This window comes from Panthera tigris, chromosome F3 (genome assembly GCF_018350195.1).
Source record: "Panthera tigris isolate Pti1 chromosome F3, P.tigris_Pti1_mat1.1, whole genome shotgun sequence".
Lineage (NCBI taxonomy): Eukaryota > Metazoa > Chordata > Mammalia > Carnivora > Felidae > Panthera > Panthera tigris.
Window position 1 is genome coordinate 11,006,728 of NC_056678.1, and position 22,541 is coordinate 11,029,268.

The window sequence follows — 22,541 nt, forward strand, 5'->3', positions numbered from 1 at the left end:
ATGGCTGCATCACGGCTGGGTTGGCCCCGAGGAATGAGTCCGAACAGAAGGGCTTCCAGTCAACGACAGCCCTCTCCTTCCCTCCTGTCCCCTGATCGTTTGTGCCATCTCCCCCTATGCTACGAAAAGGTCAGGGTCCACCAGATGGGAACAGGGTCAACACTCACTGGATTTTGTGAACCTGAGAGCAGAAGTCAAATATATCCATAGCACTTTCCAAGGCATGAGTGACCTCGTCAGGAGCCTTTTCCCCAGGGAAACCAAAGACACAGAGGAAGGAGCAGCCCTGTGAGGGAGAGAGTCAGCACACACAGCTGGCGGAGGGCCATCTTTCAACTGAACCAGCCGGGGGCGCCTGGGTGGCTCAGTGGGTGAAGCAACCGACTTGGGTTCGGGTCATGATCTCGTGGCTCGTGGGTTCGAGCCCCACGCTGGGCTCTGTGCTGACAGCTCAGAGCCTGGAGCCTGCTTCAGATTCTGTTTCCCTCTCTCTCTGCCCCTCCCTGCTCATGCTCTGTCTCTGTCTCAAAAATGAATTTTAAAAAACATTAAAAAAAAAAATTTAAACTGAACCAGCCAGAAGGCTACTGGAAGGAGGGCAGCAACACTCACTTTCTGAGTCACCCTTGATCATGATTTCTCACACATCTATTTTATTTTTAGTAAACGTCCTCTGACTTCTAGCCTGAGGAAGGCTTGCTTTTCTCCAGAGACAATGGGTTGTGCTGGGCTATTTGTGGGTACCCACCTGTCTCTCCCCCTGCGGCCAAGGTCTTACCCTACGCGCTGCTAAGTTTAAATCTGAGAAAACAGCACAGAGCAGTGGAAAAGGCACCCGCTCTGCGGTCAGAAAATCTGTGTTCTCAGGCCACTTCGCAAGTGTGGGGACTTGGGTAAGTCAATTACGCGCAGCGAACTTCAGTTTATCGATCTGCAAATGGATATGACATAGACCTGCGAAGGTCGCTCTGGCTCCTAAAATGAGGGTTCTATGTATATACACATACACATGTATAACTTTGCAGACTACTTTACAGCATGTGTATACTTTACATAGTATATTACGTGTATCCTGTATTTTGTATAGAATATAGACTTTATTATTTGTATTTTTTAATGTTTATTCATTTCTTGAGAGAGAGAGAGAAAGACGGAGCATGAGCAGAGGAGGGGCAGAGAGAGACGGAGACACAGAATCCAAAGCAGGCTTCAGGCTCCAAGTTGTCAGCCCAGAGCCTGACGCGGGGCTCGAACCCACGGACTGTGAGATCATGACCTGAGCTGAAGCCGGACGCTCAACCGACTGAGCCACCCAGGCGCCCCAAATATATACTTTACAGTATATACACTTTTATAAACTTAATGTTATATATGTAAGTTTATATGAAACATTATATACATTTATAATGTAAACTTGGTACACAGTTACACTTTGTGACCTCTAAAGTTCTTTTCAGATATTGTTATTATTCTTAGGGATAATGGCTTAAACTGAGAGTGCTTTTTCTTGGCATAGACTTAGCTGTTCCAAGCAGTATTAAACTCTTTGCAATCTTAGTATCAATCACTTAAACAATTACCTGCGTCAGATGCTGTTGTCTATAAGAAAAGAGCATAATAATTAAAGGATGATGGGCTACAAATTTCAGTCTGTATACGTGACATATCCTGATGAAAGGCAAAAGAGAACACCTCGAATCCTTTTTTTTTTATTTTTTTTTTTAACGTTTATTTATTTTTGAGACAGAGAGAGACAGAGCATGAACAGGGGAGGGGCAGAGAGAGAGGGAGACACAGAATAGGAAGCAGGCTCCAGGCTCGGAGCTGTCAGCACAGAGCCCGACGCGGGGCTCGAACTCACGGACCAAGAGATCGTGACCTGAGCCGAAGTCGGCCGCTTAACCGACTGAGCCACCCAGGCGCCCCAACACCTTGATTTCTTTAACCCTCTCCAAAAAGAATCTAAGTGTCAGATCCTAGTTGGCGCTGGGTTCTATCTTGATGGGATAAAGGAAGCCCTGATTCAGGTCTGTGCAAAGACTAGAGGGTAACCCTTTCTACCAAATGCTCAATAAATGCTCTCAAATTAGTGAATGAGTGAATGTGGGGCAGTGACTTAGTGCTCTGCTCTTACGATGCAAAAACTTGAGATGGGGAATCAATTCTCCTAGCACTTCTGTGGTAATTTGGTAACCACATCGTTTTTCTCTGAACCTATTAAGAGCAGATTAAAAGGGGCACCTCGGTGGCTCAGTCTGTTAAGCATCCGACTTCGGCTCAGGTCATAATCTCGCAGTTTGTGGGTTCAAGCCCTGCATGGGGCTCTGTGCTAACAGCTCAGGGCCTGGATGGAGGCTGCTTCAGAGGCTGTGTCTCCCTCGCTCTCTGCCCCTCCCCTGCTTGCACTTTCTCTCTCTCTCTTTCAAAAATAAACATTAAAAAAAATTTTTTTTAAAGGAGCAGATTAAAAATATCCAGAAGTAGAGCACCTGGATGGCTCAGTTGATTAAGTGTCCAACTCTTGATTTTAGCTCGGGTCACAATCTCACGGCTTGTGAGTTCTTGGGCTACATGCTGACATTCGAGCCTGCTTGGGTAATCTCTCCTTCCCTCCGTCTCTGGCCCTCCCCACTCACACACACTCCCTCTCAAAAGAAGTAAATAAATTAAAAAAAAAAACACCAAACACCCAGAAGCTACAGGTGCCCCTCCACCCCACTCAGCCTCCCTCCCCCTGCTGAAGCGGGAAGGGGAACTGGAGGTGTAGACGCGGCAGGTAGGGAATATTGGAAACAGGCTTCTGGAGCGTGAAAGTTACCAGACACGTGACCTCAAGTCTCCAGGAGATGCATTATACGCTGGGCTGGAGATGTGCACATGGCAAGAGCTGGTCGGGCAACAGTGCTTGAGGGCAGAGACTGGGGAGGCGGACTGCCTGGGCTCGAATCCGGCCCACCACCTACTAACGGGATGGTCATGAGCAAAACTGAATCTCGCGTTGTTTCAGGATGCTCATCTGTAAAATGGGGACAACAACCACCGCACCTACCTCTTAGAGTAGTCCCGCGGGAGGAAATGAGTTAATGCGTGTAAAGTATTGAGAACAATGGGTGGCACACAGTAAGGGCCATATCCACCATACAAGCTATTTCTAGAAGTCCAAATAGAGACAGATATTTTTAGGTGAGAAGTGTCTGTTCTCTCCCTCTCACCAACGTCCATAGGTGTGAATGCCAACTTTAACTTATTGGTAGTTTTCCGCCCCTCAGTTCACAATTTACCTTGTCAAACATGAAGACTTTGTTGATTTGGCCTCGGGAGACCCTCAGGACAGAATTGATGTGCACACAGGCATCCTGGATGGCCGAGCCGATGACTTCTGCCTTGTCTTGGTCCTTAAACATCAGGTTCACGAACACAATGGTCACAGGGCGAAGCTCAGACAGGTAACCCCGAAGCTGTTTGTCATCGATCTGCAGAGTTGAGAGCGGCTTTCTTTAGCCCGGATCCTTGCCAGTGGATTCTTTGTTGCAACCCCACCCCCAAGAAGGCCGCTGGCCTTTTGCGATCCTCTGGGGAGCTGAAGTTACCAGAACGCACGACGTACAACATGGCGGAGGCAGCCCAAAGTCGAGCAGATGGAGATCTGCTCTATCAAAATCTCTTTCAACGTGAATTCACAGACTTGCTCATTTTTGGCCAGCAACCACATCCTTGCCCCAACTGCTAGCTCCCTAGGGCCAGTGGGAGCCGTCACAATAACAGAAACAAGCACTGTTCCTTTTGGCTCCCTTATAATTTAGGGATAAGAATAGCCTATTATGTAATCCCACCTGGTACGTTCACGGCCTGGAACCTTCAGGAATACTTTCACATCCTACCCCACCTTATCCTCAAATGAGATAAAATAGGCATTATGATCCTCACTTTACTGATTAGATAATGGAGATGTGGAGAAATAATGTCCCAGAGTCATGCAGAACCCAAATCTCCGGGCTCCTAGTCCGATGTCCCAGTGACAACACGCCCCTGCGTCTCTGGGGAGGTATGTATGTCATTCGGCTCCCCTCTTCCGTCCACGCCCATCCACCATAAGCCCGGGGAAAGGAGAGTGTTCCCAAATCATGCCTGCCTATCATGATTCTTGAATTTTGTTAAGTTGCGTGCATGGCAAACCGATGGGGGAAAATTACTGCCCTTTCTCCCTCAATAGCACAAAAGCATCAGATCCTCCGTTGACAAGATAAAACATATCTTCTAGGAGGTACCTGGCTGGCTCGGTCAGTAGAGCACAGGACTCTTGGTCTCAGGGTCTTGAGTTTGAGCCCCACGGAGTGTATTAGAAAAACAAAAACAAAACAAACCCCCAAACACCGTATCTTCCGAACGAAAGGAACTGCGTATAGGAAACCCAGCAGTCATGCTTCCTAACTGGATGGCACAGTCCTGGTGTCAGGTGATTTTATTCTTTTCCTAAAAGAATAACTTCTAATGAATTGATACGACGATTTCCTTTGATTTCTCAGATAAATCATTGAATAAGAAATCCATATTAAATAAATAAATAGTATTCAAGATTAAACCCGGTAAATAAATGAGCTAAAGATTATTCTGTCGGACCGGGCGATCCTGTTTTGCTTGGAAAAATGCAACCACTGCATCTCCAAGGATCTCTGTGGTTGAGGTGCAGGAAAAGCCTTGGTGCTGTTGTGAAAGGTCTGTCTTCTGCCTCCTTTCAGCCCCCGTAGCTGTATCTTTTCACCCCACGTTCATCATTCCTACCCACAAGTCCCGGAGTCTATCTTGTAGCCCCTTCCCATAGACCTTGCCCTCAGCTGGCTGCAGCTGAAGAAATGTAATGTGTTGTATCTCTTGGAGGCAGAGAGCGGAGGGCTTTCTGGAGCTTCAGAAATCTTGAGGAGTCAAACAGCGCAGGGACTGGACGTAGTGCTTCTAAATTGGACTGAAGGGGGCGGGGTGCGTTCTGATACCGTTTCAACTCATTCTATGAAGGCAGCTGCCCCCTGTTCAGTCTTGCCCAAAGATTTCCTCCAGGGCACAACTGCATTTTGATGGAAGTAAGGATTAAAACACTCATATATTAGGAACGTGGGCAGCCTGTGCAAAAAAATGTAGGATTCGGATAGAACGAGGTTCAAACCCTGGCTACGTCTCTTACTTTATAACCTTAGGAAAGTTCCTGGTATCCTGCTGGATCTCCGTTTTCTCACATGTAAAATGAGGATAAAGATATTTGGCAAGAATTGTGAAGAGTAATACACGAAATAGCAGAATGCCTGGCATATGGTGAGTGGCGAGAGAGTTCTAATTCACGTGAATTAATACATTTAAGAGAGCCCAGATCTAGATGAACACAAAGGGAAAATTTTAGGGGGTGGGAGTAGTTCTGGGCATTCTCATTGTCTGTATTGTTAACTCTCGAAGCTCAAGATCTAAGGTAAGTGACTTAGAGAAACATGGTACCAATGTGAATTCTAGTGAACAATGCCTCCTTTAACTCTTAAAAGTATCCTGATCTGAAAAACCAATGTGATAGTCACCTACACATGGAGAACGTTGGCCCCATCTCTTTTTAGTTCAGTGAAATATTTTACTAGCTACTGGTCTTCTTGATCTTTCCAGTTGTCCAGGATCCCGGACACCCCAAAAGCCAATAAATTAAACTGCGAAAATACCTGCTTCAATATGCTTTCCATCACATACTTTTGGAGGGACAACTCTAGCTCAGGATCGGACTCCAGCATGCACGCAAGCCTCAGGAGGTCTAAGAGAGCAGAAGGAGGGGCAGGGTCAGAAAAGGAAGTGTGGTCTGCAGTGCTGGGGACCGGAGTCTCCTAGTCCCCATTCCCTCGGACAGTGGTCTTTATGGTTCAGTCAGGGGACTCTGGGATACCTAGCAGTCAAGCAGAACCAAGGGAAATCCAATGAGGATTCTTTTTTTTTTTTCTTTAATTTTTAAAAAAATGTTTTTATTTTGTTTTTGAGAGAGAAAGAGAGATAGACTGAGTGCGAGCCATTCTTGAATTTTGTTAAATTAAGTACATAGCAAACCAATGGGGGAAAATTATTGCATTTTCTCCCTCAATAGCACAAAAGAATCAGACCCGCCATTGACAAGATAAAACATATCTTCTAGGGAGCACCTGGCTGGCTCAGTCAGCAGAGCATGGGACTCTTGGTCTCAGGGTCTTGAGTTTGAGCCCCATGTTGAGCTCCACGGAGCCTACTTAAAAAAACAAAAACAAAACAAAAAACAAAAGCCCATATCTTCTGGACAAAAGAAGGAATTGTGGTAAAGATTCTAGTCTGGCTGGAATCCCATGTGAGTACTGGAAATTAAGAAGAAATGATATGAAACAGACTGTGGAGAGAGGCAAGGGAGCAGGAATTATAAAGGTCTAGGCTACTGTAGTGGCAACGGTTATGGAGAGGTATGTGTGCCTGTAGTAAAATAAAGACTTTGGCTGGTATTTGTTCCTGGTACCTGGGAAGTAACTTCTAAATCTTTGGACTTTTTCAAGTAATGGGATTGTCTTTGTTCATCATGGTGGGCCCTTTGGACCACAGCTGAATTTATGCTAATGAGGTCTCAGGATTGGGCTAGTTGTGCTGGAAACACCAACCATGTGAGGAAAGGGTGGGGACTTTGAGCCATGTGATATGAGCCTGACCTCTGACCCCTGAAGAGGGCAAGGGGGCCGAAGGTTGAGTTTAACCACATGGCCGATGATTCAATCAACCATGCGTTCTTAATAAAACCCCAATAAAAACTGAACACCCAAAGCTTGGGTGAGCTGTCTTTGGTTGGTAATCCTACAATGATGTACAGGGAGGGTGAAATACCCTGAGGACACAGAGGCTTCATGTTTGGGGCTCTCCAGATCTTACCCTACGTGTCTCTTGATTTGTCTGGTCCTGATTTGTGTCCTTTACAATAAAACTAAAATCATAAGCATAGCACCTAAGATCTGTGAGTCACTCCAGTAAATTATTGGGAGCACTGGGGGGGGGGACCCCTAGATTTATAGACAGTTGGTCAGAAGTGCAGGTGGCCTGGTGATCCCGGAGCTTGCCGCTGGTGTCTGAAGTGAGGAGAGTCTTGGAGAGAACGTAACCCATGAAATCTGTGCCGAGTCCAGGTGGTTAGTATCAGAATTGTATTGTGACACCGCAAAGCCCAAAATCAAGCCTGAAGGAGCCCTTTACTGAAGGCACCATTAAGATCTGGGAGATGGGATGAGATAAAGCTTAAGGAGTATCACTGGACTTTCTCCATCTCTGGAGATTTTGGGTTCTTGGCCTTTCCTGGTCAATTTTCCTACCGTTTCCCCCCTACCCCACCTCCTGCCCCATTACATAGTACAGCTTAGTACAAGTACAATCTACTACTCGTGATGTTCAAAATATTTATGACCCGGATGTAGATGACGAAAAAGAAGGCTGATTCAAAGATGTTTCTGGGGCACGTGGATAGCTCAGTCGGTTAAGCGTCCGACTCTGTTTCGGCTCAGGTCATGATCTTGCCCTTTTGTGAGTCTGAGCCTCGCATCGGGCTCTGCTATGACAGTGCAGAGCCTGCTTGGGATTCTCTCTCTCTCCTTTTCTCTCTGCCCCTCCCCTACTCACGCTGTCTCTGTCTCTCTCAAAATAAATAAATAAACTCAAAATAATTAAAGAAAATATGTTTCTGAAGTTTCTGGTTTGGAGGAAGAAACGATTCCTAGGGAAAGGCAAGTGGCTCAGTGTTCAGACCTTGTTGACCTACATTTCTAGGCCCAACATGGAGCTGCTCCAGCCTGTGGTACCACGTCAGCAAACTGAAACTTCAGAACTTTCAAGTCCCCGGAAATGCCTCACTTGACCGGAAATGCAGTCCGTCTAGCCAGGCAATCCCCAAATGCCAAGCCAACTCTTGGTCTTCTCACCCCAAACGAGGTTGACTATGCGCCCCACCACCCCCCCGTCAGATATTTTCTGTCTGTCACTTCCTTGTTCTTTATTCTTTCTCTTATAAAAGTTTCTTGCCTTCCACCCCATTTTGCGGGTCTCCACAAGGAGACTGTCCACACCTCATGAAGCATCGAAGTTTGTTTGCATCACCCAGATTGTCATCTTTAACCATTTTTTAACAACGTGTTAACGTTTGAGTACCTGTTTAACATCCAGTGAAAATGACCCATGGGCAGTATTTTCAGGGGTCTAGAAATCGTGACAAAAGTCTGGGCTGAATTCCGGCACTTGGGGCTGGGTCTTATGTGGGGCAAGAAGCTTGCAAAACCATGAGTAGTGCCTCCTTAAATTTCATGCCCTAGGCTTCCCTTTTTCCTCACCCTAGTCCCAGCCTGCTGGGAGTCCTAGGGAAGTTAAGCATGGATACGTAGAATAGGTCTCCAAAATGTGAGCAGAGAAGACTAGGGGGTCAAGGACAGATCCCTAGAATCACCAACATTTAAGGAATGGGAAGGAGGGTAAGCAAAGTCACTGAAAACAGGTGGCTTAAGGTGTAAAAGCAAAACTGGGAAAGAATATTCTGGAACCCAAGGGAAGAGAAGAAGGTATGTCCATAAAAAGAGGGTAACTGAAGGCCAACCAGCTAGGATGAGGCCTGAAGAGAGGTCATCTGCTTTGGCAAGTTTGATGGTCATTGGTGGCCTTGACCTAAACAGTCTCAGTAGACAGAAGAAGTGGCTAGAAGCTAGACATCAGGGGCTCAAGATGGAAAAGTAGGTGAACACTACCGTGCCACCCCCGAGGCATATGCAATTTTCACCCAAGTTTATTGGGTGAATAAATAAATGAGAAGATAGGAGGAGGCACAGACATATAGATCACTCTTCTGAGAACTTTGGTGGTGAAAATTAGGAGCAGAAAGTAGGGTTTATAGAAGTTTTATTTTTCCTTTTATCATGCGGCAGACTTGTACATGTTTAGAAGATAAGGGAGAAGAGTCATTGCCAAAGCAGAGATGGACGGCCTGAGGAGGGTTATACTTGGAATCACGGTCATGAGGAATGGGAGGAAGGTCCCCTTTGTGGGCCACTGGGAGCTGTACTGAGGAGGCCGGTCACTTATAATAGAGCCCTTGGCATTGGTTAAGACCCTACTGAGCACTGGTAGAGGCCAAGGCTCTTGTCCATGGAGCATACTCACTTTTATGGTCACCAGAAGGGTAATAATCCATGAAAGTCATACACTTGGTGAAAAATTCATCAAAGTTAAAAGTAGAAGGCGGCTTTAAGAAATTCACCTAAATGAAGAAAAAAAAGAGAAGTTTTTTGGTTATTCTGAGGATTTTCTGGTCCTTTGAATATAATTGCTCAGCACAAAGGGCAGGGAGTATGCTCTTAAAATGTCCAGGACATGGTAAATGGAGATTGGCATACTGAGACAACCGAGATCTATAATTTGGATACGATCACACTAAAAGTCTCTCTGACTAGTCCTTAAGATCTCAAATCTTAAGTGTATATACAGAAGGCCCCAGCAGGGGGCTCACCCGCGTGCTTTCCTACTCTTAGAATTTCCTTCTTTTTTTTTTTTCCTTCGTAACATTTCAATTTAAGTAAAACCCAGAGAAACTATGTATCATTTCTTTCTTGTAAGTATAAAATGACATGGGGGTTGATGCCCACAAATGTAGTGGGGAGCATCACCAGTAAGAAGATTCATACCAGGATCAAGAACCCCATTGGTACCATACATGGAGAATGGTACAACCTCATTTTTGTAGTATTCTTGTCTCCCGCCCCATGTGAGCAAACCCTAGTCCAATAATGAGAGAGTGTCAGGCAAAACCAAATGGAGGGACATTCAACAAAGTGGCCAATACACTCTTCTTAGGTGTCAAGGTCACATGAAGGCCAGGAAACACCGAACTGTTAGAGACTGCAGGAGACTCCGTAAAAATGACAACGAAATGCAGTGCGAGATCGTGAAGAGAAACCTGAACATTCCACCTAGGGTATTAGCGGGAAACTGGTGAGGTCCAAGTAAGGCCCTCAAGTAGAGAATAGTATTGCATCGATGTTCATGTTTTCTGGTTTCGACAACTGCACTCTGATTATGAGAGATGCTAACATTTGGGGAAGCTGGGGAAGGGGTATACGGGAACTATTAATTTTGAACTTCTCTGCACGTCTAAACTTAATTAAAATGGAAACAATTCCAGGGCGCCTGGGTGGTTCGGTTGGTTGAGCGTCCGGACCTTTTGATTTTGGCTCAGGTCATGATCCCGGGGTCATGGGATCGAGCCCCGAGTCGTGCTCTTCCCTGAGTGTGGAGGCTGCTTAAGAATCTCTCTCTCTCCCCCCTCCCCAACTCGCCCTTCCTCTCTCTCTCTCTCTCTCAAATAAATAAATTAATTAAATTAAAGCAAAACAATTTCTAAGGGTATCCTTAAGGAATGATGGCGTTAGATGGGGAACGGGGCACCGTGAGCCAGCTCGGTCATGCATCCCAGGGGGACACCGCGGGAGGAGTGACCGTGTGAGGGCCGTAGAGCGATGCACAGTGTAGGAGAGTCTCTCGCCTCGGCCAGCAGCTACCTGGACCCTCCCCCTCCTCTCCGTTGGCCCTGCATCCATTCCTGGTGCGGCTGGTGGCACGGCCGTCCTCCCTGCTACACACGCTCAACGTCCAGTGTCGCTGAGTGACCATATCCCAAGGAAAATTCTGCTTATAGTTGGTCTTCAGCTTCACCGCAGTGTCTGCGATGAGGCAGGGCTGTAGGGCGTCTCTCTTCCCTCACTAAAGGGCTGCCCCTCTCCCTCCACCCCTCCCCCTTACTGATCCCTCGCCCTGAGTTAGAAGGGTGCTAAGTAGCGACACCTCCGACGACACCCCTCTGCTCCTAGGTCGGCAGGGGACCCTTCCTGTTCCATAAGCAAGGGCACTGGCACACCACAGGCCTCCACACCCAAAGTCCGCATCCTTAGCACAGAGAAACCTAATCATTTCCTCCTGAACGCCGGGCCTTGGCTCCTGGCCTGAAGCCTGTAAGTGTAACTCAGGCTGACGCATCCGAGAGTCTCCAGGCCAGGAGCTTCATGGGACCAGCCTTCCCAGTGGTCTTCCTGACGGGGTGGTATGGGCGGGGGCGGGGGGGGGGCGGGGACAGCCCTGGCACAGACCGATGGAACTTTCTGCAAGCAGCAGAATCGTACCTACCTTAACTGCTCTCTGATCTGGAATCCTCTCAATTTCGATCATGCTCCGGTCACAGAGCTGCCAGCAGTTTGGTGACAGAATGACATCGTTCATCTGTGCCATGTTCTGGGCAAGGCGCACGTCGTCCACCGCCTGACCGATCACCAGAAAGAAGTTGCGTGTCTCATCTCCAAAGACCAGCATGGTGATGTGGCCAGCAGCCAGTCCTGGCAAGAAGGCCCGCACAAGAATTTCCGGGTTATTTCCCAGCGGCGCTGGTTCTTGGAACAGTCAGAATCGACCTCCGAGCAAAACGGAGGTTCTGAAACTTTACGCAGGAATCCGAGAACGCCTCTGTGGGCCCAGACCTTCCAAAGCTTCTCTCTTGTCCCACGGCTAGAAAGTCAGCTACTAGTTTTCACCTGTCCTTGAAGCTTAACTCTCTAGAAGGCCCGGTCAGTCCCCAAAGTTATTTTCTTTTCTTCAATGTATTTGTACTTAACAGCAGAGAACAATTTTAGTAATTCCTTTTGGAGAGGATTTGCATTTTATCAGAGATTGAGGCTTTCATTGAAAAAGAAACCAGGGGTGCCTGGGCGGACCAGCTGGGTAAGCATCCAACTTCGGCTCAGGTCGCGATCTCACAGTTCGTGGGTTCGAGCCCCGCGTCGGGCTCCGTGCTGACAGCTCAGAGCCTGGAGCCTGCTTCAGATTCCGTGTCTCCCTCTCTCTCTGCGCCCCTCCCCCTCATATTCTGTCTCTCTCTCCTTCAAAAATAAATAAACATTTAAAAAGTTTTACTTCAAAGATAAATAAACATTAAAAAAATTAATGTTTATTTATTTTTGAGAGAGAGACAGAGTACAAGTAAGGAAGGGGCAGAGAGAGAGAGAGAGAGAGAGAGAGAGGGAACACAGAATCTGAAGCAGGTTCCAGGTTCTGAGCTGTCAGCACGGAGCCCGACGCGGGGCTTGAACCCATGAACTGTGAGATCGTGACCTGAGCCGAAGCCGGATGCTCAACCGACTGAGCCACCCAGGCAACCCCCTCCCTAATTTTTTTTTTTAAAAAGAAACCCTCAAGGTTGAATCTCAGGCAAGAGCCGGAGGGGAAAAGGTTGAAGAAAAGGAGTAGGTATTTTGACAGTCAGGTGTCCCATCCCAACAATGTGCCCTCTGTTTTTAAGTTGAGAGTTAAAGGTTTTGGTACCAGAGCAACAAAAGACAGAATGTTGCAAAATGTGACAGGTACACAAAATGTACGTATGAACGTATCAACTATAAATGATACATTATATTTATATATATATATTCATATATATATATTTATATATTAGGGATAGTTCACTAATTTGGATGTAAATTTAAGAAAATAAAAAATAAAATACATTATATTTATATATATACATACATAAAATACATATAAAAAATATAAATACATTATATTTATATATTTATATATATATTTATATATATATATTTATATATTAGGGATAGTTCACTAATTTGGATGTAAATTTAAGAAAATAAAAAATAAAATACATTATATTTATATATATACATACATAAAATACATATAAAAAATAAAATACATTATATTTATATATATACATACATTTATACATATAAAAATATAAATACATTATATTTATATATTTATATATATATTTATATATATATATTTATATATTAGGGATAGTTCACTAATTTGGATGTAAATCTAAGAAAATAAAAAATAAAAATAAGTGATACATAGTTCTTTTAAATGACTATCACTGATGGCGGTAAGACCTGAGAACAACAGCAGTAATGGTAATAATGAAGAGTATTTCATGGAGTGGTTATTCTGTGCCAGGTACTACAGTAACTATTTCAATTTACTTTTCGTAAGAGCCTCTGAGGTAGATCTTAAGATTCGCCCAAGTTCTAAGGGGTAAATGAGGTAGCCAAAACTCATTCTGGTTAGCTTAATTCCCAAGTTCAGGACACGACAGGCGGGCTGAGCCACTGGGTTCCACCCCATTCTATGTCTTCTCCTGGGGAGAGAGTTTCCTCGGGGGTCAGGACCCATGTCCAGATTGCTTTAGCGTCTCCCCTTTCCCAAAGCTTACCTATCTTGACTCGGACATCCAGGCCTTCTTCGGACTCCTGAGTCTCGAACAATCCGTGGATTTCCAGGCTACATTTAATTACCACCGTGATAATGTTTTTCAGTTGCCTTCGCTCCACCTTCCACAGGGCCAGTAGTGCATCACCTTGAAGAGACAGATACACGGAGGGCTCCTGCCCCGCCCTGCCCTGGCGATCAGTTGTGTCTGGGGATTCAGACTGTTGTGTCTGAAGTCTGCGTAGACACTCTTCAAACATTCCTCAAGGCGCACCTCAGCATTCCTTCCTTACCCCTCCCATCTCCGTGAGCCCCCCTACCTGCAAATTTTAAGATGTCTCCTCCAAAAATCAACACTTCTGAGAAAAGAAGAAGAAGACAAGGTAAATCACACTCCAATTCCTTAAAGCTAGTAAGAATTCATTCTTCATCCGTGGAATAGAAATTAGCTCAAGAGAACATTAGTTCAGAGTCTAAACTCATGCTAAAGATGCCTGAAACAAGTCACTTATACCCACTGAGGTGTTTCCTCAACTGTAGAATGCACACAGAACGAGACTAGGACGTGGTCTGTTTCTGTGAATGGGAAGAGACAGGAAGGCAGGTGGGGTTTCTGGTGAGGTCTGAAGACAGTGAGCTATGCCCATGATAATGGAGCGCTTTCTCCTGATCAATGGAATGCTCGAGTGGCACGGGCAAGTGCAGGAATGACAGGACTCCGCACTGCAGTGAGAATCAGGAAACCGGAAAAGCACAACTAAGGTCAGCTTGGGTGTTATTACCAACTTGCATTTTGTTTACGTAGGCTTTACAAGAGACGTGGGCATTGTTTTCTCCTCTGTGTGTGTGTCACAAATTTGTTGAGCACCGTTGTGCTGAGTGGGATGCAAACAGGAAGTAGATACAGTTTCAGCTCTTAAAGAACATGAACTTTGGTCTAGTTGGGTGCCATTAAGATAATACTGGAGAACGTAGACCCCAGTAAGACTAGACCCTGAGTTTACCTTAATGGAGTAAGACTTTTTGCTTCATGAATAGTTCAGATGAAGAATATACACAAGATGGCCGGCAGAGGTTGAAAAGTCCGTTGTAAGTGCTTCCGACTCCATCATTAGAAGACAAAGCACTAATAAGTGAGTTATAAATCACTCACCTGTTCATACAACATTCTCTTAATGACTACGGTGGGGTTATGTCGATGCTCGCTTTTTTTGAGTCATTGAATATAACTAAAGTTCTTTAAATTTTTTTTTTAACGTTTATTTATTTTTGAGACAGAGAGAGACAGAGCATGAACGGGGGAGGGTCAGAGAGAGACGGAGACACAGAATCTGAAACAGGCTCCGGGTTCTGAGCAGTCAGCACAGAGCCCGACGCGGGGCTCGAACCCACATACCGCGAGATTGTGACCTGAGCCGAAGTCAGAAGCTTAACCGACTGAGCCACCCAGGCGCCCCTAACTAAAGTTCTTTAAAGGTAATCTCTATTTCAGTGTTTTAACTGGTCCAAAACATTCTGTCCCTCAGTCTGTGTTAGTGAGGTTTGATCACGTTCCTTCACTCGCACGATGTTAGTTTCCAAAAAAGACTGGTTTCATACACATTTCATGAGGAAAATAAAGGTAAGTGTTCTGTCAGGCTATCACCAAAAAAACACAGGGAAACAATGAATTAAACATACGTAAGTCAGAAACCCGTGGGGACACTTACTCTCGACTATTGCGCTTATGTAGTGGTTGAGGATTTCCACCAACTGCTCAGCCCCTCGGTCCATGTACATGGCTGTGCTGAACTTCTCAGTCATTGCAGTAAAACCTGTAAGAAATGTCCACCTAGTTTCCTAGGCTGCCTGGAGGAACCAGACAGAGGCAAGACAAGAGGAACTCATTGGAGAGCACTGGGCTCCAGCTCTTCAGAACGGGCAAGGTTTCTTCTCAGTGATCGTCAGCAGCCCCCCTTGTCTATGCTTATTATCTTAGGGGTCAGGGGAGGATGCCAGCTACCTCTTGCCTCCGAATTTCTCACCTTGCACAGGGATGGCCGCAATTCCCTTAGCTGGTCTAGAACTTCCATCCCATGGTATTGAAAACACACAACATGTAAACACTTCTGAAGAGGTGACCAGTTTACCGTTAAGATGTAAACAACATCTGGAGGACCATTTCCTGAGGTCAAGTTTGCCTGGGATATGTATGGGGCTTGGGGACTAGAGTCAGTGCTGTCGGGACACTGGAGTCTAAAGTTCCAGGCATGGGACTGGGGCATCTCAAAGGTTTTCCCATGACTGGACGTGTTGAGTAAGGGAAGACAGGAGGGCCAGGTACACAGGCTGTCCCTCTCCCTCCTGTTTTCTCCGTCGCGATAGCCGTAATAGTGCAAAAGCTCAAAATGGGCCACCCCACTCTGCAATCGAGCTGCGCGTCCACCCACATGAAAGATTCCCTTTGTGCTTGCCTGAAATATCAACAAACATCAGGACTCCATCAAAATAATCCACAGAGGGTCGCTCTGGAGAGAAGTCTCCATAGACGATGAGGTCTGGTAAATGCGCGGCTATTCTGACGATGGCCCGGTCCTGGGATTCTTCTCTTCGAGTGCTCATGTTCAAGGCAAGTGTTCAGGAGTTTATGGTCACAGCAAACAGTCCCCAGATAGACCTTCTGGAAAGAAAAGCTGAGAATGGAGGACATCTGACATATTCATTTACTCATTTTCCTATTTTTTTTTCTCCACCTGCGTTGTACTAAGCTGTGAATGACACTTATTTAAGCGACTGAGTAGTGATAATGCCTGATGTGTGCGGTCATCCTTGAAAGGGGCCACTTTTCTATTCTGAGTACCCCTCACACACTGGGCCGCCAACCCTGAGCAGCTGTTACATGAACGAGCACCATTGCAAACAGGATGGGGTGAAAGAGGGCAGCTGAATGAGTCCATCCGTTTTCACGAAGGGATGAGCTGGTCAGTGTGCGAGTCGTGTTGCAGAGGGGCCAGCGGCACTTTTCACTCAGTCTACACCCCTTGTCCTTCTGTCCCCATGGGTCATCCTGCTCTCTCCCTCCCTTTCGTTCTCTCATCTTTTCTCTCTCCTTTTTGAAAATTAAAAAGTGTGGACGTGGGTTTTGTGGGTGGATATTTATACGAAGGTGAGCGGCAAAGTATTGCATACAAGCAAGAGATCAAGTGTATTTAAGGCACAGTCGTAAATAAACAGAGGAACGGAATTCAAGGCTGTGTGTGTGTGTGTGTGTGCGCGCGCGCACACACACACACACACACACACACACAAGGTTTTAAACTGTAAGTAAAAGGAAATGTTGAAATTTCAATCCATTGCCCGGTTAGTTCTAAGAAGACTAGAATTTCCCAAGACCTTCCTTTAGCTGTTGGGGCCAATTAAATGTTCATGCCTGGATGTTGTAAAAATCATGCTCTACCACGCTGACGAGAAATAGCATACCCAACATTTTTTCAGAGCAATCCAAGTTCCTGGAATAAGTGATACAGAAAAATAAAAGAGCTTAAAAAAAAAAAGGGGAAAAAAAAAAGGAACTGTTACTGACCATCAGGGAGGAACTGATTAGTAATTTCAACCAGACATACATAGGTCATATTGGGGTACGTGAGAGCATTAGAAGGAAAAGTGAGACAGTTTTTTTTTTAAGTTTATTTATTTTATTTTATTTTTTGAGAGAGAGAGAGTGTGAGAGAGAATGTGCACGTTTGCACATGAGTGAGCGGGGGGAGGAGAAGAAGGAAAGGGGGACAGAGGATCTGAAGCAGGCTCTGCACTGACAGCTGAGAGCCCAATGTGGCTCCAACTCATAAACCATGAGATCATGACCTGAGCCGAAGCTGGATGTTTAACTGACCGAGCCGCCCAGGTGCCCCAAGACAGTTAATATTAGTATTTTTAGCAAACTTTAAAGTGTCTGGAAAACCTCTCAAACTGAGCACTAAATATTAGGTATTGAATGACCTGTAAAAGGAAAAGTCAAACTCAATTGTTAAGAAGTGAAGAAAGATACAGAAATGTGTAAATAGGGTTAAAAAATTAAAACATTCAGTAAAAACCACAGCATGTACCAGGAACAATTAGTAGATCACATTAAGTCAAATAATTTCAGATAGTGAATTTGATAAGTGTTATATGAACTTACAAGAAGGGTGGGAGAAGACTGAATTCCCAGAATAAACTGAGACTTAGGAAAAATGCTTAAGAAAACTTAGAGGGAGTTTTAAGCTTTATTAAAAGCAAAGAAATCTTTAAAAGAGGAATAAGGGCAAAGCTTCTGCCTTCTTCACTACAGAGAATTGAAAAGTGTAACAAATATTGCTAAGAAAGAATTGAACTCCAAGCTAAGAAGGTAGTGATAAAGCACCCAGGCATTAAAAAATTTTTTTTAATGTTTATTTATTTTTGAGACACAGAGACAGAGACAGAATATGAGCAGGGGAGGGGGAGAGAGAGAGAGAGAGAGAGAGAGAGAGAGAGAGAGAGATACAGAATCCGAAGTAGGCTCCAGGCTCTGAGCGGTCAGCTCAGAGCCCCATGTGGAACTCGAACCCACGAACTGTGAGATCATGACTCTAGCTGAAGTCGGACGCCCAACCAACTGAGCCACCTAGGCACCCCAAGCACCTAGTCATTTTAAATAAATTCAAGGAGCCAGCCCCAGATAACCTATAAACACAAATACTGAAATACTGGACAGATGTAATCTCAAGAACAAGAGAGGAGCTGGAAAACTGGAGGTGGGGACATTCTCTTCTGAATTTCAAAAGATGAGGCTACAGGGGCCCCTGGGTAGCTCAGCCGATTGAACATCTGACTTCGGCTCAGGTCACGATCTCACAGTTTGTGGGTTTGAGCCCCATGTCGGGCTCTGCACTGACAGCTTGCAGTCTGGAATCTGCTTCAGATGCTGTGCTCCCTCTCTCTCTGCCCCTCTCCGCTTGTGCTCTCTCTCTCTCAAAAATAAATAAACATTAAAAAATTAAAAAAAAAAAGATGAGGCTACAGAAAACATAGACTGGTAAATATAATGTATCAGTCAGTATAAGCTAGGTCATGCTTCGTTAACAAATACTCCAAAATCGAACCGGGCTGGGATCCGGGCTGGGACATTCTGGATGTCAAGACAGTGGGAAGAAAGGATTCAAGGGACAGATTCATTCTTAAAGTGTCCTCCCAGAAGTAATATATTTCTCCTTCCACTCACATGACCTTGGCCATGAATTGTGAGAACACAATTTCAAATAAGTGAAGTGCAATTCTACCATGTGTGACAGAGCTGGCACATTTGTGATAATCCAAATATTTGTTAATACATGAGCACGTAGATAAGCAAGAGGGATTTAAAAGGAGTCAAAATGGGGCGCCTGGGTGGCTCAGTCGGTTAAGCCTCCGACTTCAGCTCAGGTCACGATCTCACGGTCCGTGAGTTCGAGCCCCGCGTCAGGCTCTGGGCTGATGGCTCAGAGCCTGGAGCCTGTTTCCGATTCTGTGTCTCCCTCTCTCTCTGCCCCTCCCCCGTTCATGCTCTGTCTCTCTCTGTCTCAAAAATAAATAAAAACGTTAAAAAAAATAAAAAATAAAAAAAAATAAAAGGAGTCAAAATGGATTCAGAGCCAAGAGCAAAGTTATTTCCTTTTTTGAAGTTATTGAATTTTTAAGTCAAGAGAAAGCTGTAGATAAAGTATATCTTGACTTTAACAAGATTTTAATGGCCAAATTGCTCACATCCTTACGGGTAAGACACAACATTTTAGGAGTGATAAACACATAGTTCTCTGTTAATGCAGTTAACAGTCCTACCTAAAGGACACTGCTTTGTGTTGTAGTGTCCATTCAGAGGGGAGCCTCTACAGGCACGCTAGAGCACATCTTTAAAGATGTAATTGGAGAGAGAGCCAACGAACTGAATGACAGAATCAGGATCTTAAAATGTCTTCATTGACTAAAATAATAATGAAATTTCAGAAGAATAAAGGCAAAGTGCTATACATAGAATTGTAACAAAATCAAATGCATAGGCACATGGTACGAAAACTAGATTTATTGCAAATTCCATGTTATCTCTTAAAAAACATTTTTATGGGGTGCCTGGGTGGCTCAGTCGGTTAAGCGTCCGACCGGCTCAGGTCGTGATCTCACGGTTCGTGGGCTCGAGCCCCGTATTGGGCTCTGTGCCGACAGCTCAGAGCCTGGAGCCTGCTTCGGATTCTGTGACTTCCTCTCCCTCTGCCCCTCCCCTGCTCATGCTCTGTCTCTGTCTCAAAAATAAATAAAACAATAAAAATAAATAAATAAATAAAAACATTAAAAAAATTTTTTAAACAGTGTAAAGTCCCCATCTGAGCAAACTTGGAAAGTGCTGGACTTCCTCGTGAGGGGCACAGCTGCCTCGCCTTCCAGACTGCAGTGAATCTTATCTTTAATGGAAAGATGATCGCTCAGAGTCCATTGTTTTAAATAAGTTGATTTGGGACTTGGGCAGGTTTTTTTAGGTTTATGATTACCAGGCAAGGAAAGTAGATTCATTTGGCCACGAAAATGACAAACGTATGAAGAAAAACGGAATAAGAAAATGATTTGTCCGTGGGCTGAAGAGGCAAAGACATCTCAAATGAATCCCTGAGAGTTTTTCTTGGGAACGTTCATAAGAAGACAACAATTTCTAATTTAGAAGGCTTAGATTAATATTTACTCTGTGACGCATACCACATTTTAACGTATTGATAGGTTGCCTCAAAACAGCACTGTGGGGGGCACTTGGGTGGCTCAGTCGGTTGGGCGGCCGACTTCAGCTCGGGTCATGATCTCGCGGTCCGTGAGTTCGAGCCCCGCGTCGGGCTCTGTGCTGACAGCTCAGAGCCTGGAGCCTGTTTCAGATTCTGTGTCTCCCTCTCTCTGACCCTCCCCTGTTCATGCTTTGTCTCTCTCTGTCTCAAAAATAAATAAACGTTAAAAAAAAAAAAACAAAACAGCACTGTGGGGTAGGCCCCACTCCCATTTATAGATACAGAAACTGAAGTTCAGAGAGATTAATTTGCCTTGGTCCACACTGCTGGAAAGCCCAGGTCTCTGGGATTTAAATGTCCATGTTGTTTCTATCACACCTGCTACATCCCATTTGTGTATGTTTTATTTTTGTTTTTGTTTTTTAATATAAGTTATTATCAAATTGGCTTACATACAACAACACCCAGTGCTCATCGCGACAAGTGCCCTCCTCAATGCCCATCACCCATTTCCCCCCCTCCCCCACGCCCCCAAGACTGAAAGAGCAAGCAGGCGGCTGAGACCCCCAAAGACATACCGAGAAGGAGTTTCGTGAAAGAAAGGAGTGTGCACTTCCATTCTACTCAAAACTCAGCAGTATCACAAATGAAAATGAAATTGAAGGTCAGTTATATCCATGATGGTTTCTCTAAATACACCCTCTAGAAACTTCCATAGATTTCAGCTTTCATCCAGTTTTTCACCACTCTGTAAAACCAGGTTTTACAAGAGTCCAAAGAGGAGATATTCTGAACTTCAAGGGATAGCTTGCCAGACCACTCTAGCCAAGGCAACTTGTCCTCTGTGCTATTAGGGGCACTTAGAGTCTATAAATGTATTAAATGTGCCTTATTTCCTATTTAAATATCCTTACTTATCTATTGCTCTCTTTACGTCTTCCTGTGCATTGTAAACTCCTCTGTTTTAGAGACCCTGGTCTACGCGTCCCCGTTTCTTCCAGAGCATCTTCCTACCACCCCCCCTTACACGGTAGGCACTTGCTATGTGAGGAGGCTATCGGGTGAGCGGTTGTAGGAGGTAAAGACAGCACGCATCCAGGATAAACAGGATGAGGCCACATTTAAGATCTCAAGTTTCTTTTTTTTTTTTTTTTTTGACGTTTTACTTATTTTTGAGACAGTGAGAGACAGAGCATGAACAGGGGAGGGTCAGAGAGAGGGAGACACAGAATCTGAAACAGGCTCCAGGCTCTGAGCTGTCAGCACAGAGCCCGACGCGGGGCTCGAACTCACGGACCGCGAGATCATGACCTGAGCCGAAGTCGGCCGCTTAACGGACTGAGCCACCCAGGCGCTCCAAGACTTCAAGTTTCTAACCTTACTTAAAAGCCTGACAGAGATATATACATCATGATTATCTATCTATCTATCTATCTATCTATCTATCTATCTATCTATCTATCTACCTACCTACCTACCTACCTACCTACCTACCTAATCTGGGATTCCTAGCCCAAGGATTCCCCACTTTCCTCTAAGCTCCAGTATTTGTCTTCCCGGAGGGCAGCCCTCACCTTTACCTCTGCAACCGTTCTTTCTACTGACATGCCACATACCTCTTCTTCCTCCAAGGCTGAGGAGAAGCCAGGGCCTGGATCAGGTACTAGATCTTTCGGGGGTGCATTAAACAGGAAAGGGGGCTGGGCGACATTATTCTGAAGCCAGCAGAAGGGCTGTGTCCACTTAGAGCTGACCCACAAAATGACAGTTTTGTCTAAAAGCCGTTTTCCAGGCCACACCCTCATCAGAAGGTCATTGTTTCCCCCGCTCACTGACCCTGCTCCTGATTGGCTGGCCCTGCCCTCCCCTCCCCCACCAGTCCCAGTGACCTATTGCTCCTACAGGGACTGGCTCTTTCTGGTTGGCAGGTAGGACAAGTGGGGCAAGGGTCAGGGAGACTGATATGACCCCCGAGTAGTTTTCACGTCTCTTTCTCTGACCTTGTGGAGGGTGGTTGAAATTAGGCAATAGTTTGTAGGTGGTTATTATAAAGCCACGGATCTCCAGAATAAGCAAATACCCAATTTGGTTATTGATTATGATTTACCAGGACTATGAAATTTACCAGTTACAATGCATTCAGTACTTAATCTTCAGGCATTTCTGTGAGGCAGATTTTTGTGTGAAGAGTTATGTACCTGTCTTTTTTGATCGGTTAAGTGCACGCTTCTGACCTCATTTACCCCAAAGGTAACTTGTGGCCCAACGTTGGCATTGGATTTGGGTTTCTCAATCCAATATGACACCGGCAAAATCTTTTAAGTGGGTGGCATATTTTCCAACAGCTTACATCATGTTTTGATTTCCTAGCTGTTCTTACATATGTCATAACTACACTTAACATTTAGTGACACGTACGTAAAACTTGAATTTAAGAAAGTTGAACTGAAAAAGCAAGGAATCATTCTCAAGTAAAGCCCAGCCCTCTAACTGAATTTACTGTGTGCTCCAAAAAGTTGTAAAACA

General features: G+C 45.1%; 1 protein-coding gene across 4 annotated transcripts in view; it reads right to left on the bottom strand.

Moving 5' to 3' along the window:
• The window catches only part of ADCY10 (adenylate cyclase 10), a 75,047-nt gene extending 53,252 nt beyond the window's left edge, over positions 1 to 21,795 (bottom strand). Inside the window, exons 1-10 of one of the 4 annotated variants that reach the window (XM_042975813.1) lie at positions 21,632 to 21,795; positions 15,726 to 15,931; positions 14,982 to 15,086; positions 13,593 to 13,631; positions 13,277 to 13,420; positions 11,188 to 11,393; positions 9,172 to 9,268; positions 5,697 to 5,785; positions 3,282 to 3,473; positions 168 to 286 (exon numbers count right to left, since the gene is read on the bottom strand). In XM_042975813.1, the coding sequence (XP_042831747.1) occupies positions 168 to 286; positions 3,282 to 3,473; positions 5,697 to 5,785; positions 9,172 to 9,268; positions 11,188 to 11,393; positions 13,277 to 13,420; positions 13,593 to 13,631; positions 14,982 to 15,086; positions 15,726 to 15,873 (1,139 nt within the window). In that variant the 5' untranslated portion in view covers positions 15,874 to 15,931; positions 21,632 to 21,795. Of the gene's footprint in view, positions 1 to 167; positions 287 to 3,281; positions 3,474 to 5,696; positions 5,786 to 9,171; positions 9,269 to 11,187; positions 11,394 to 13,276; positions 13,421 to 13,592; positions 13,632 to 14,981; positions 15,087 to 15,725; positions 15,945 to 21,631 lie in introns of all 4 variants that reach the window. The other 3 variants (XM_007077001.2, XM_007077000.2, XM_042975812.1) reach the window with 3 other exon arrangements.
• Between the last annotated feature and the right edge of the window lie 746 nt (positions 21,796 to 22,541).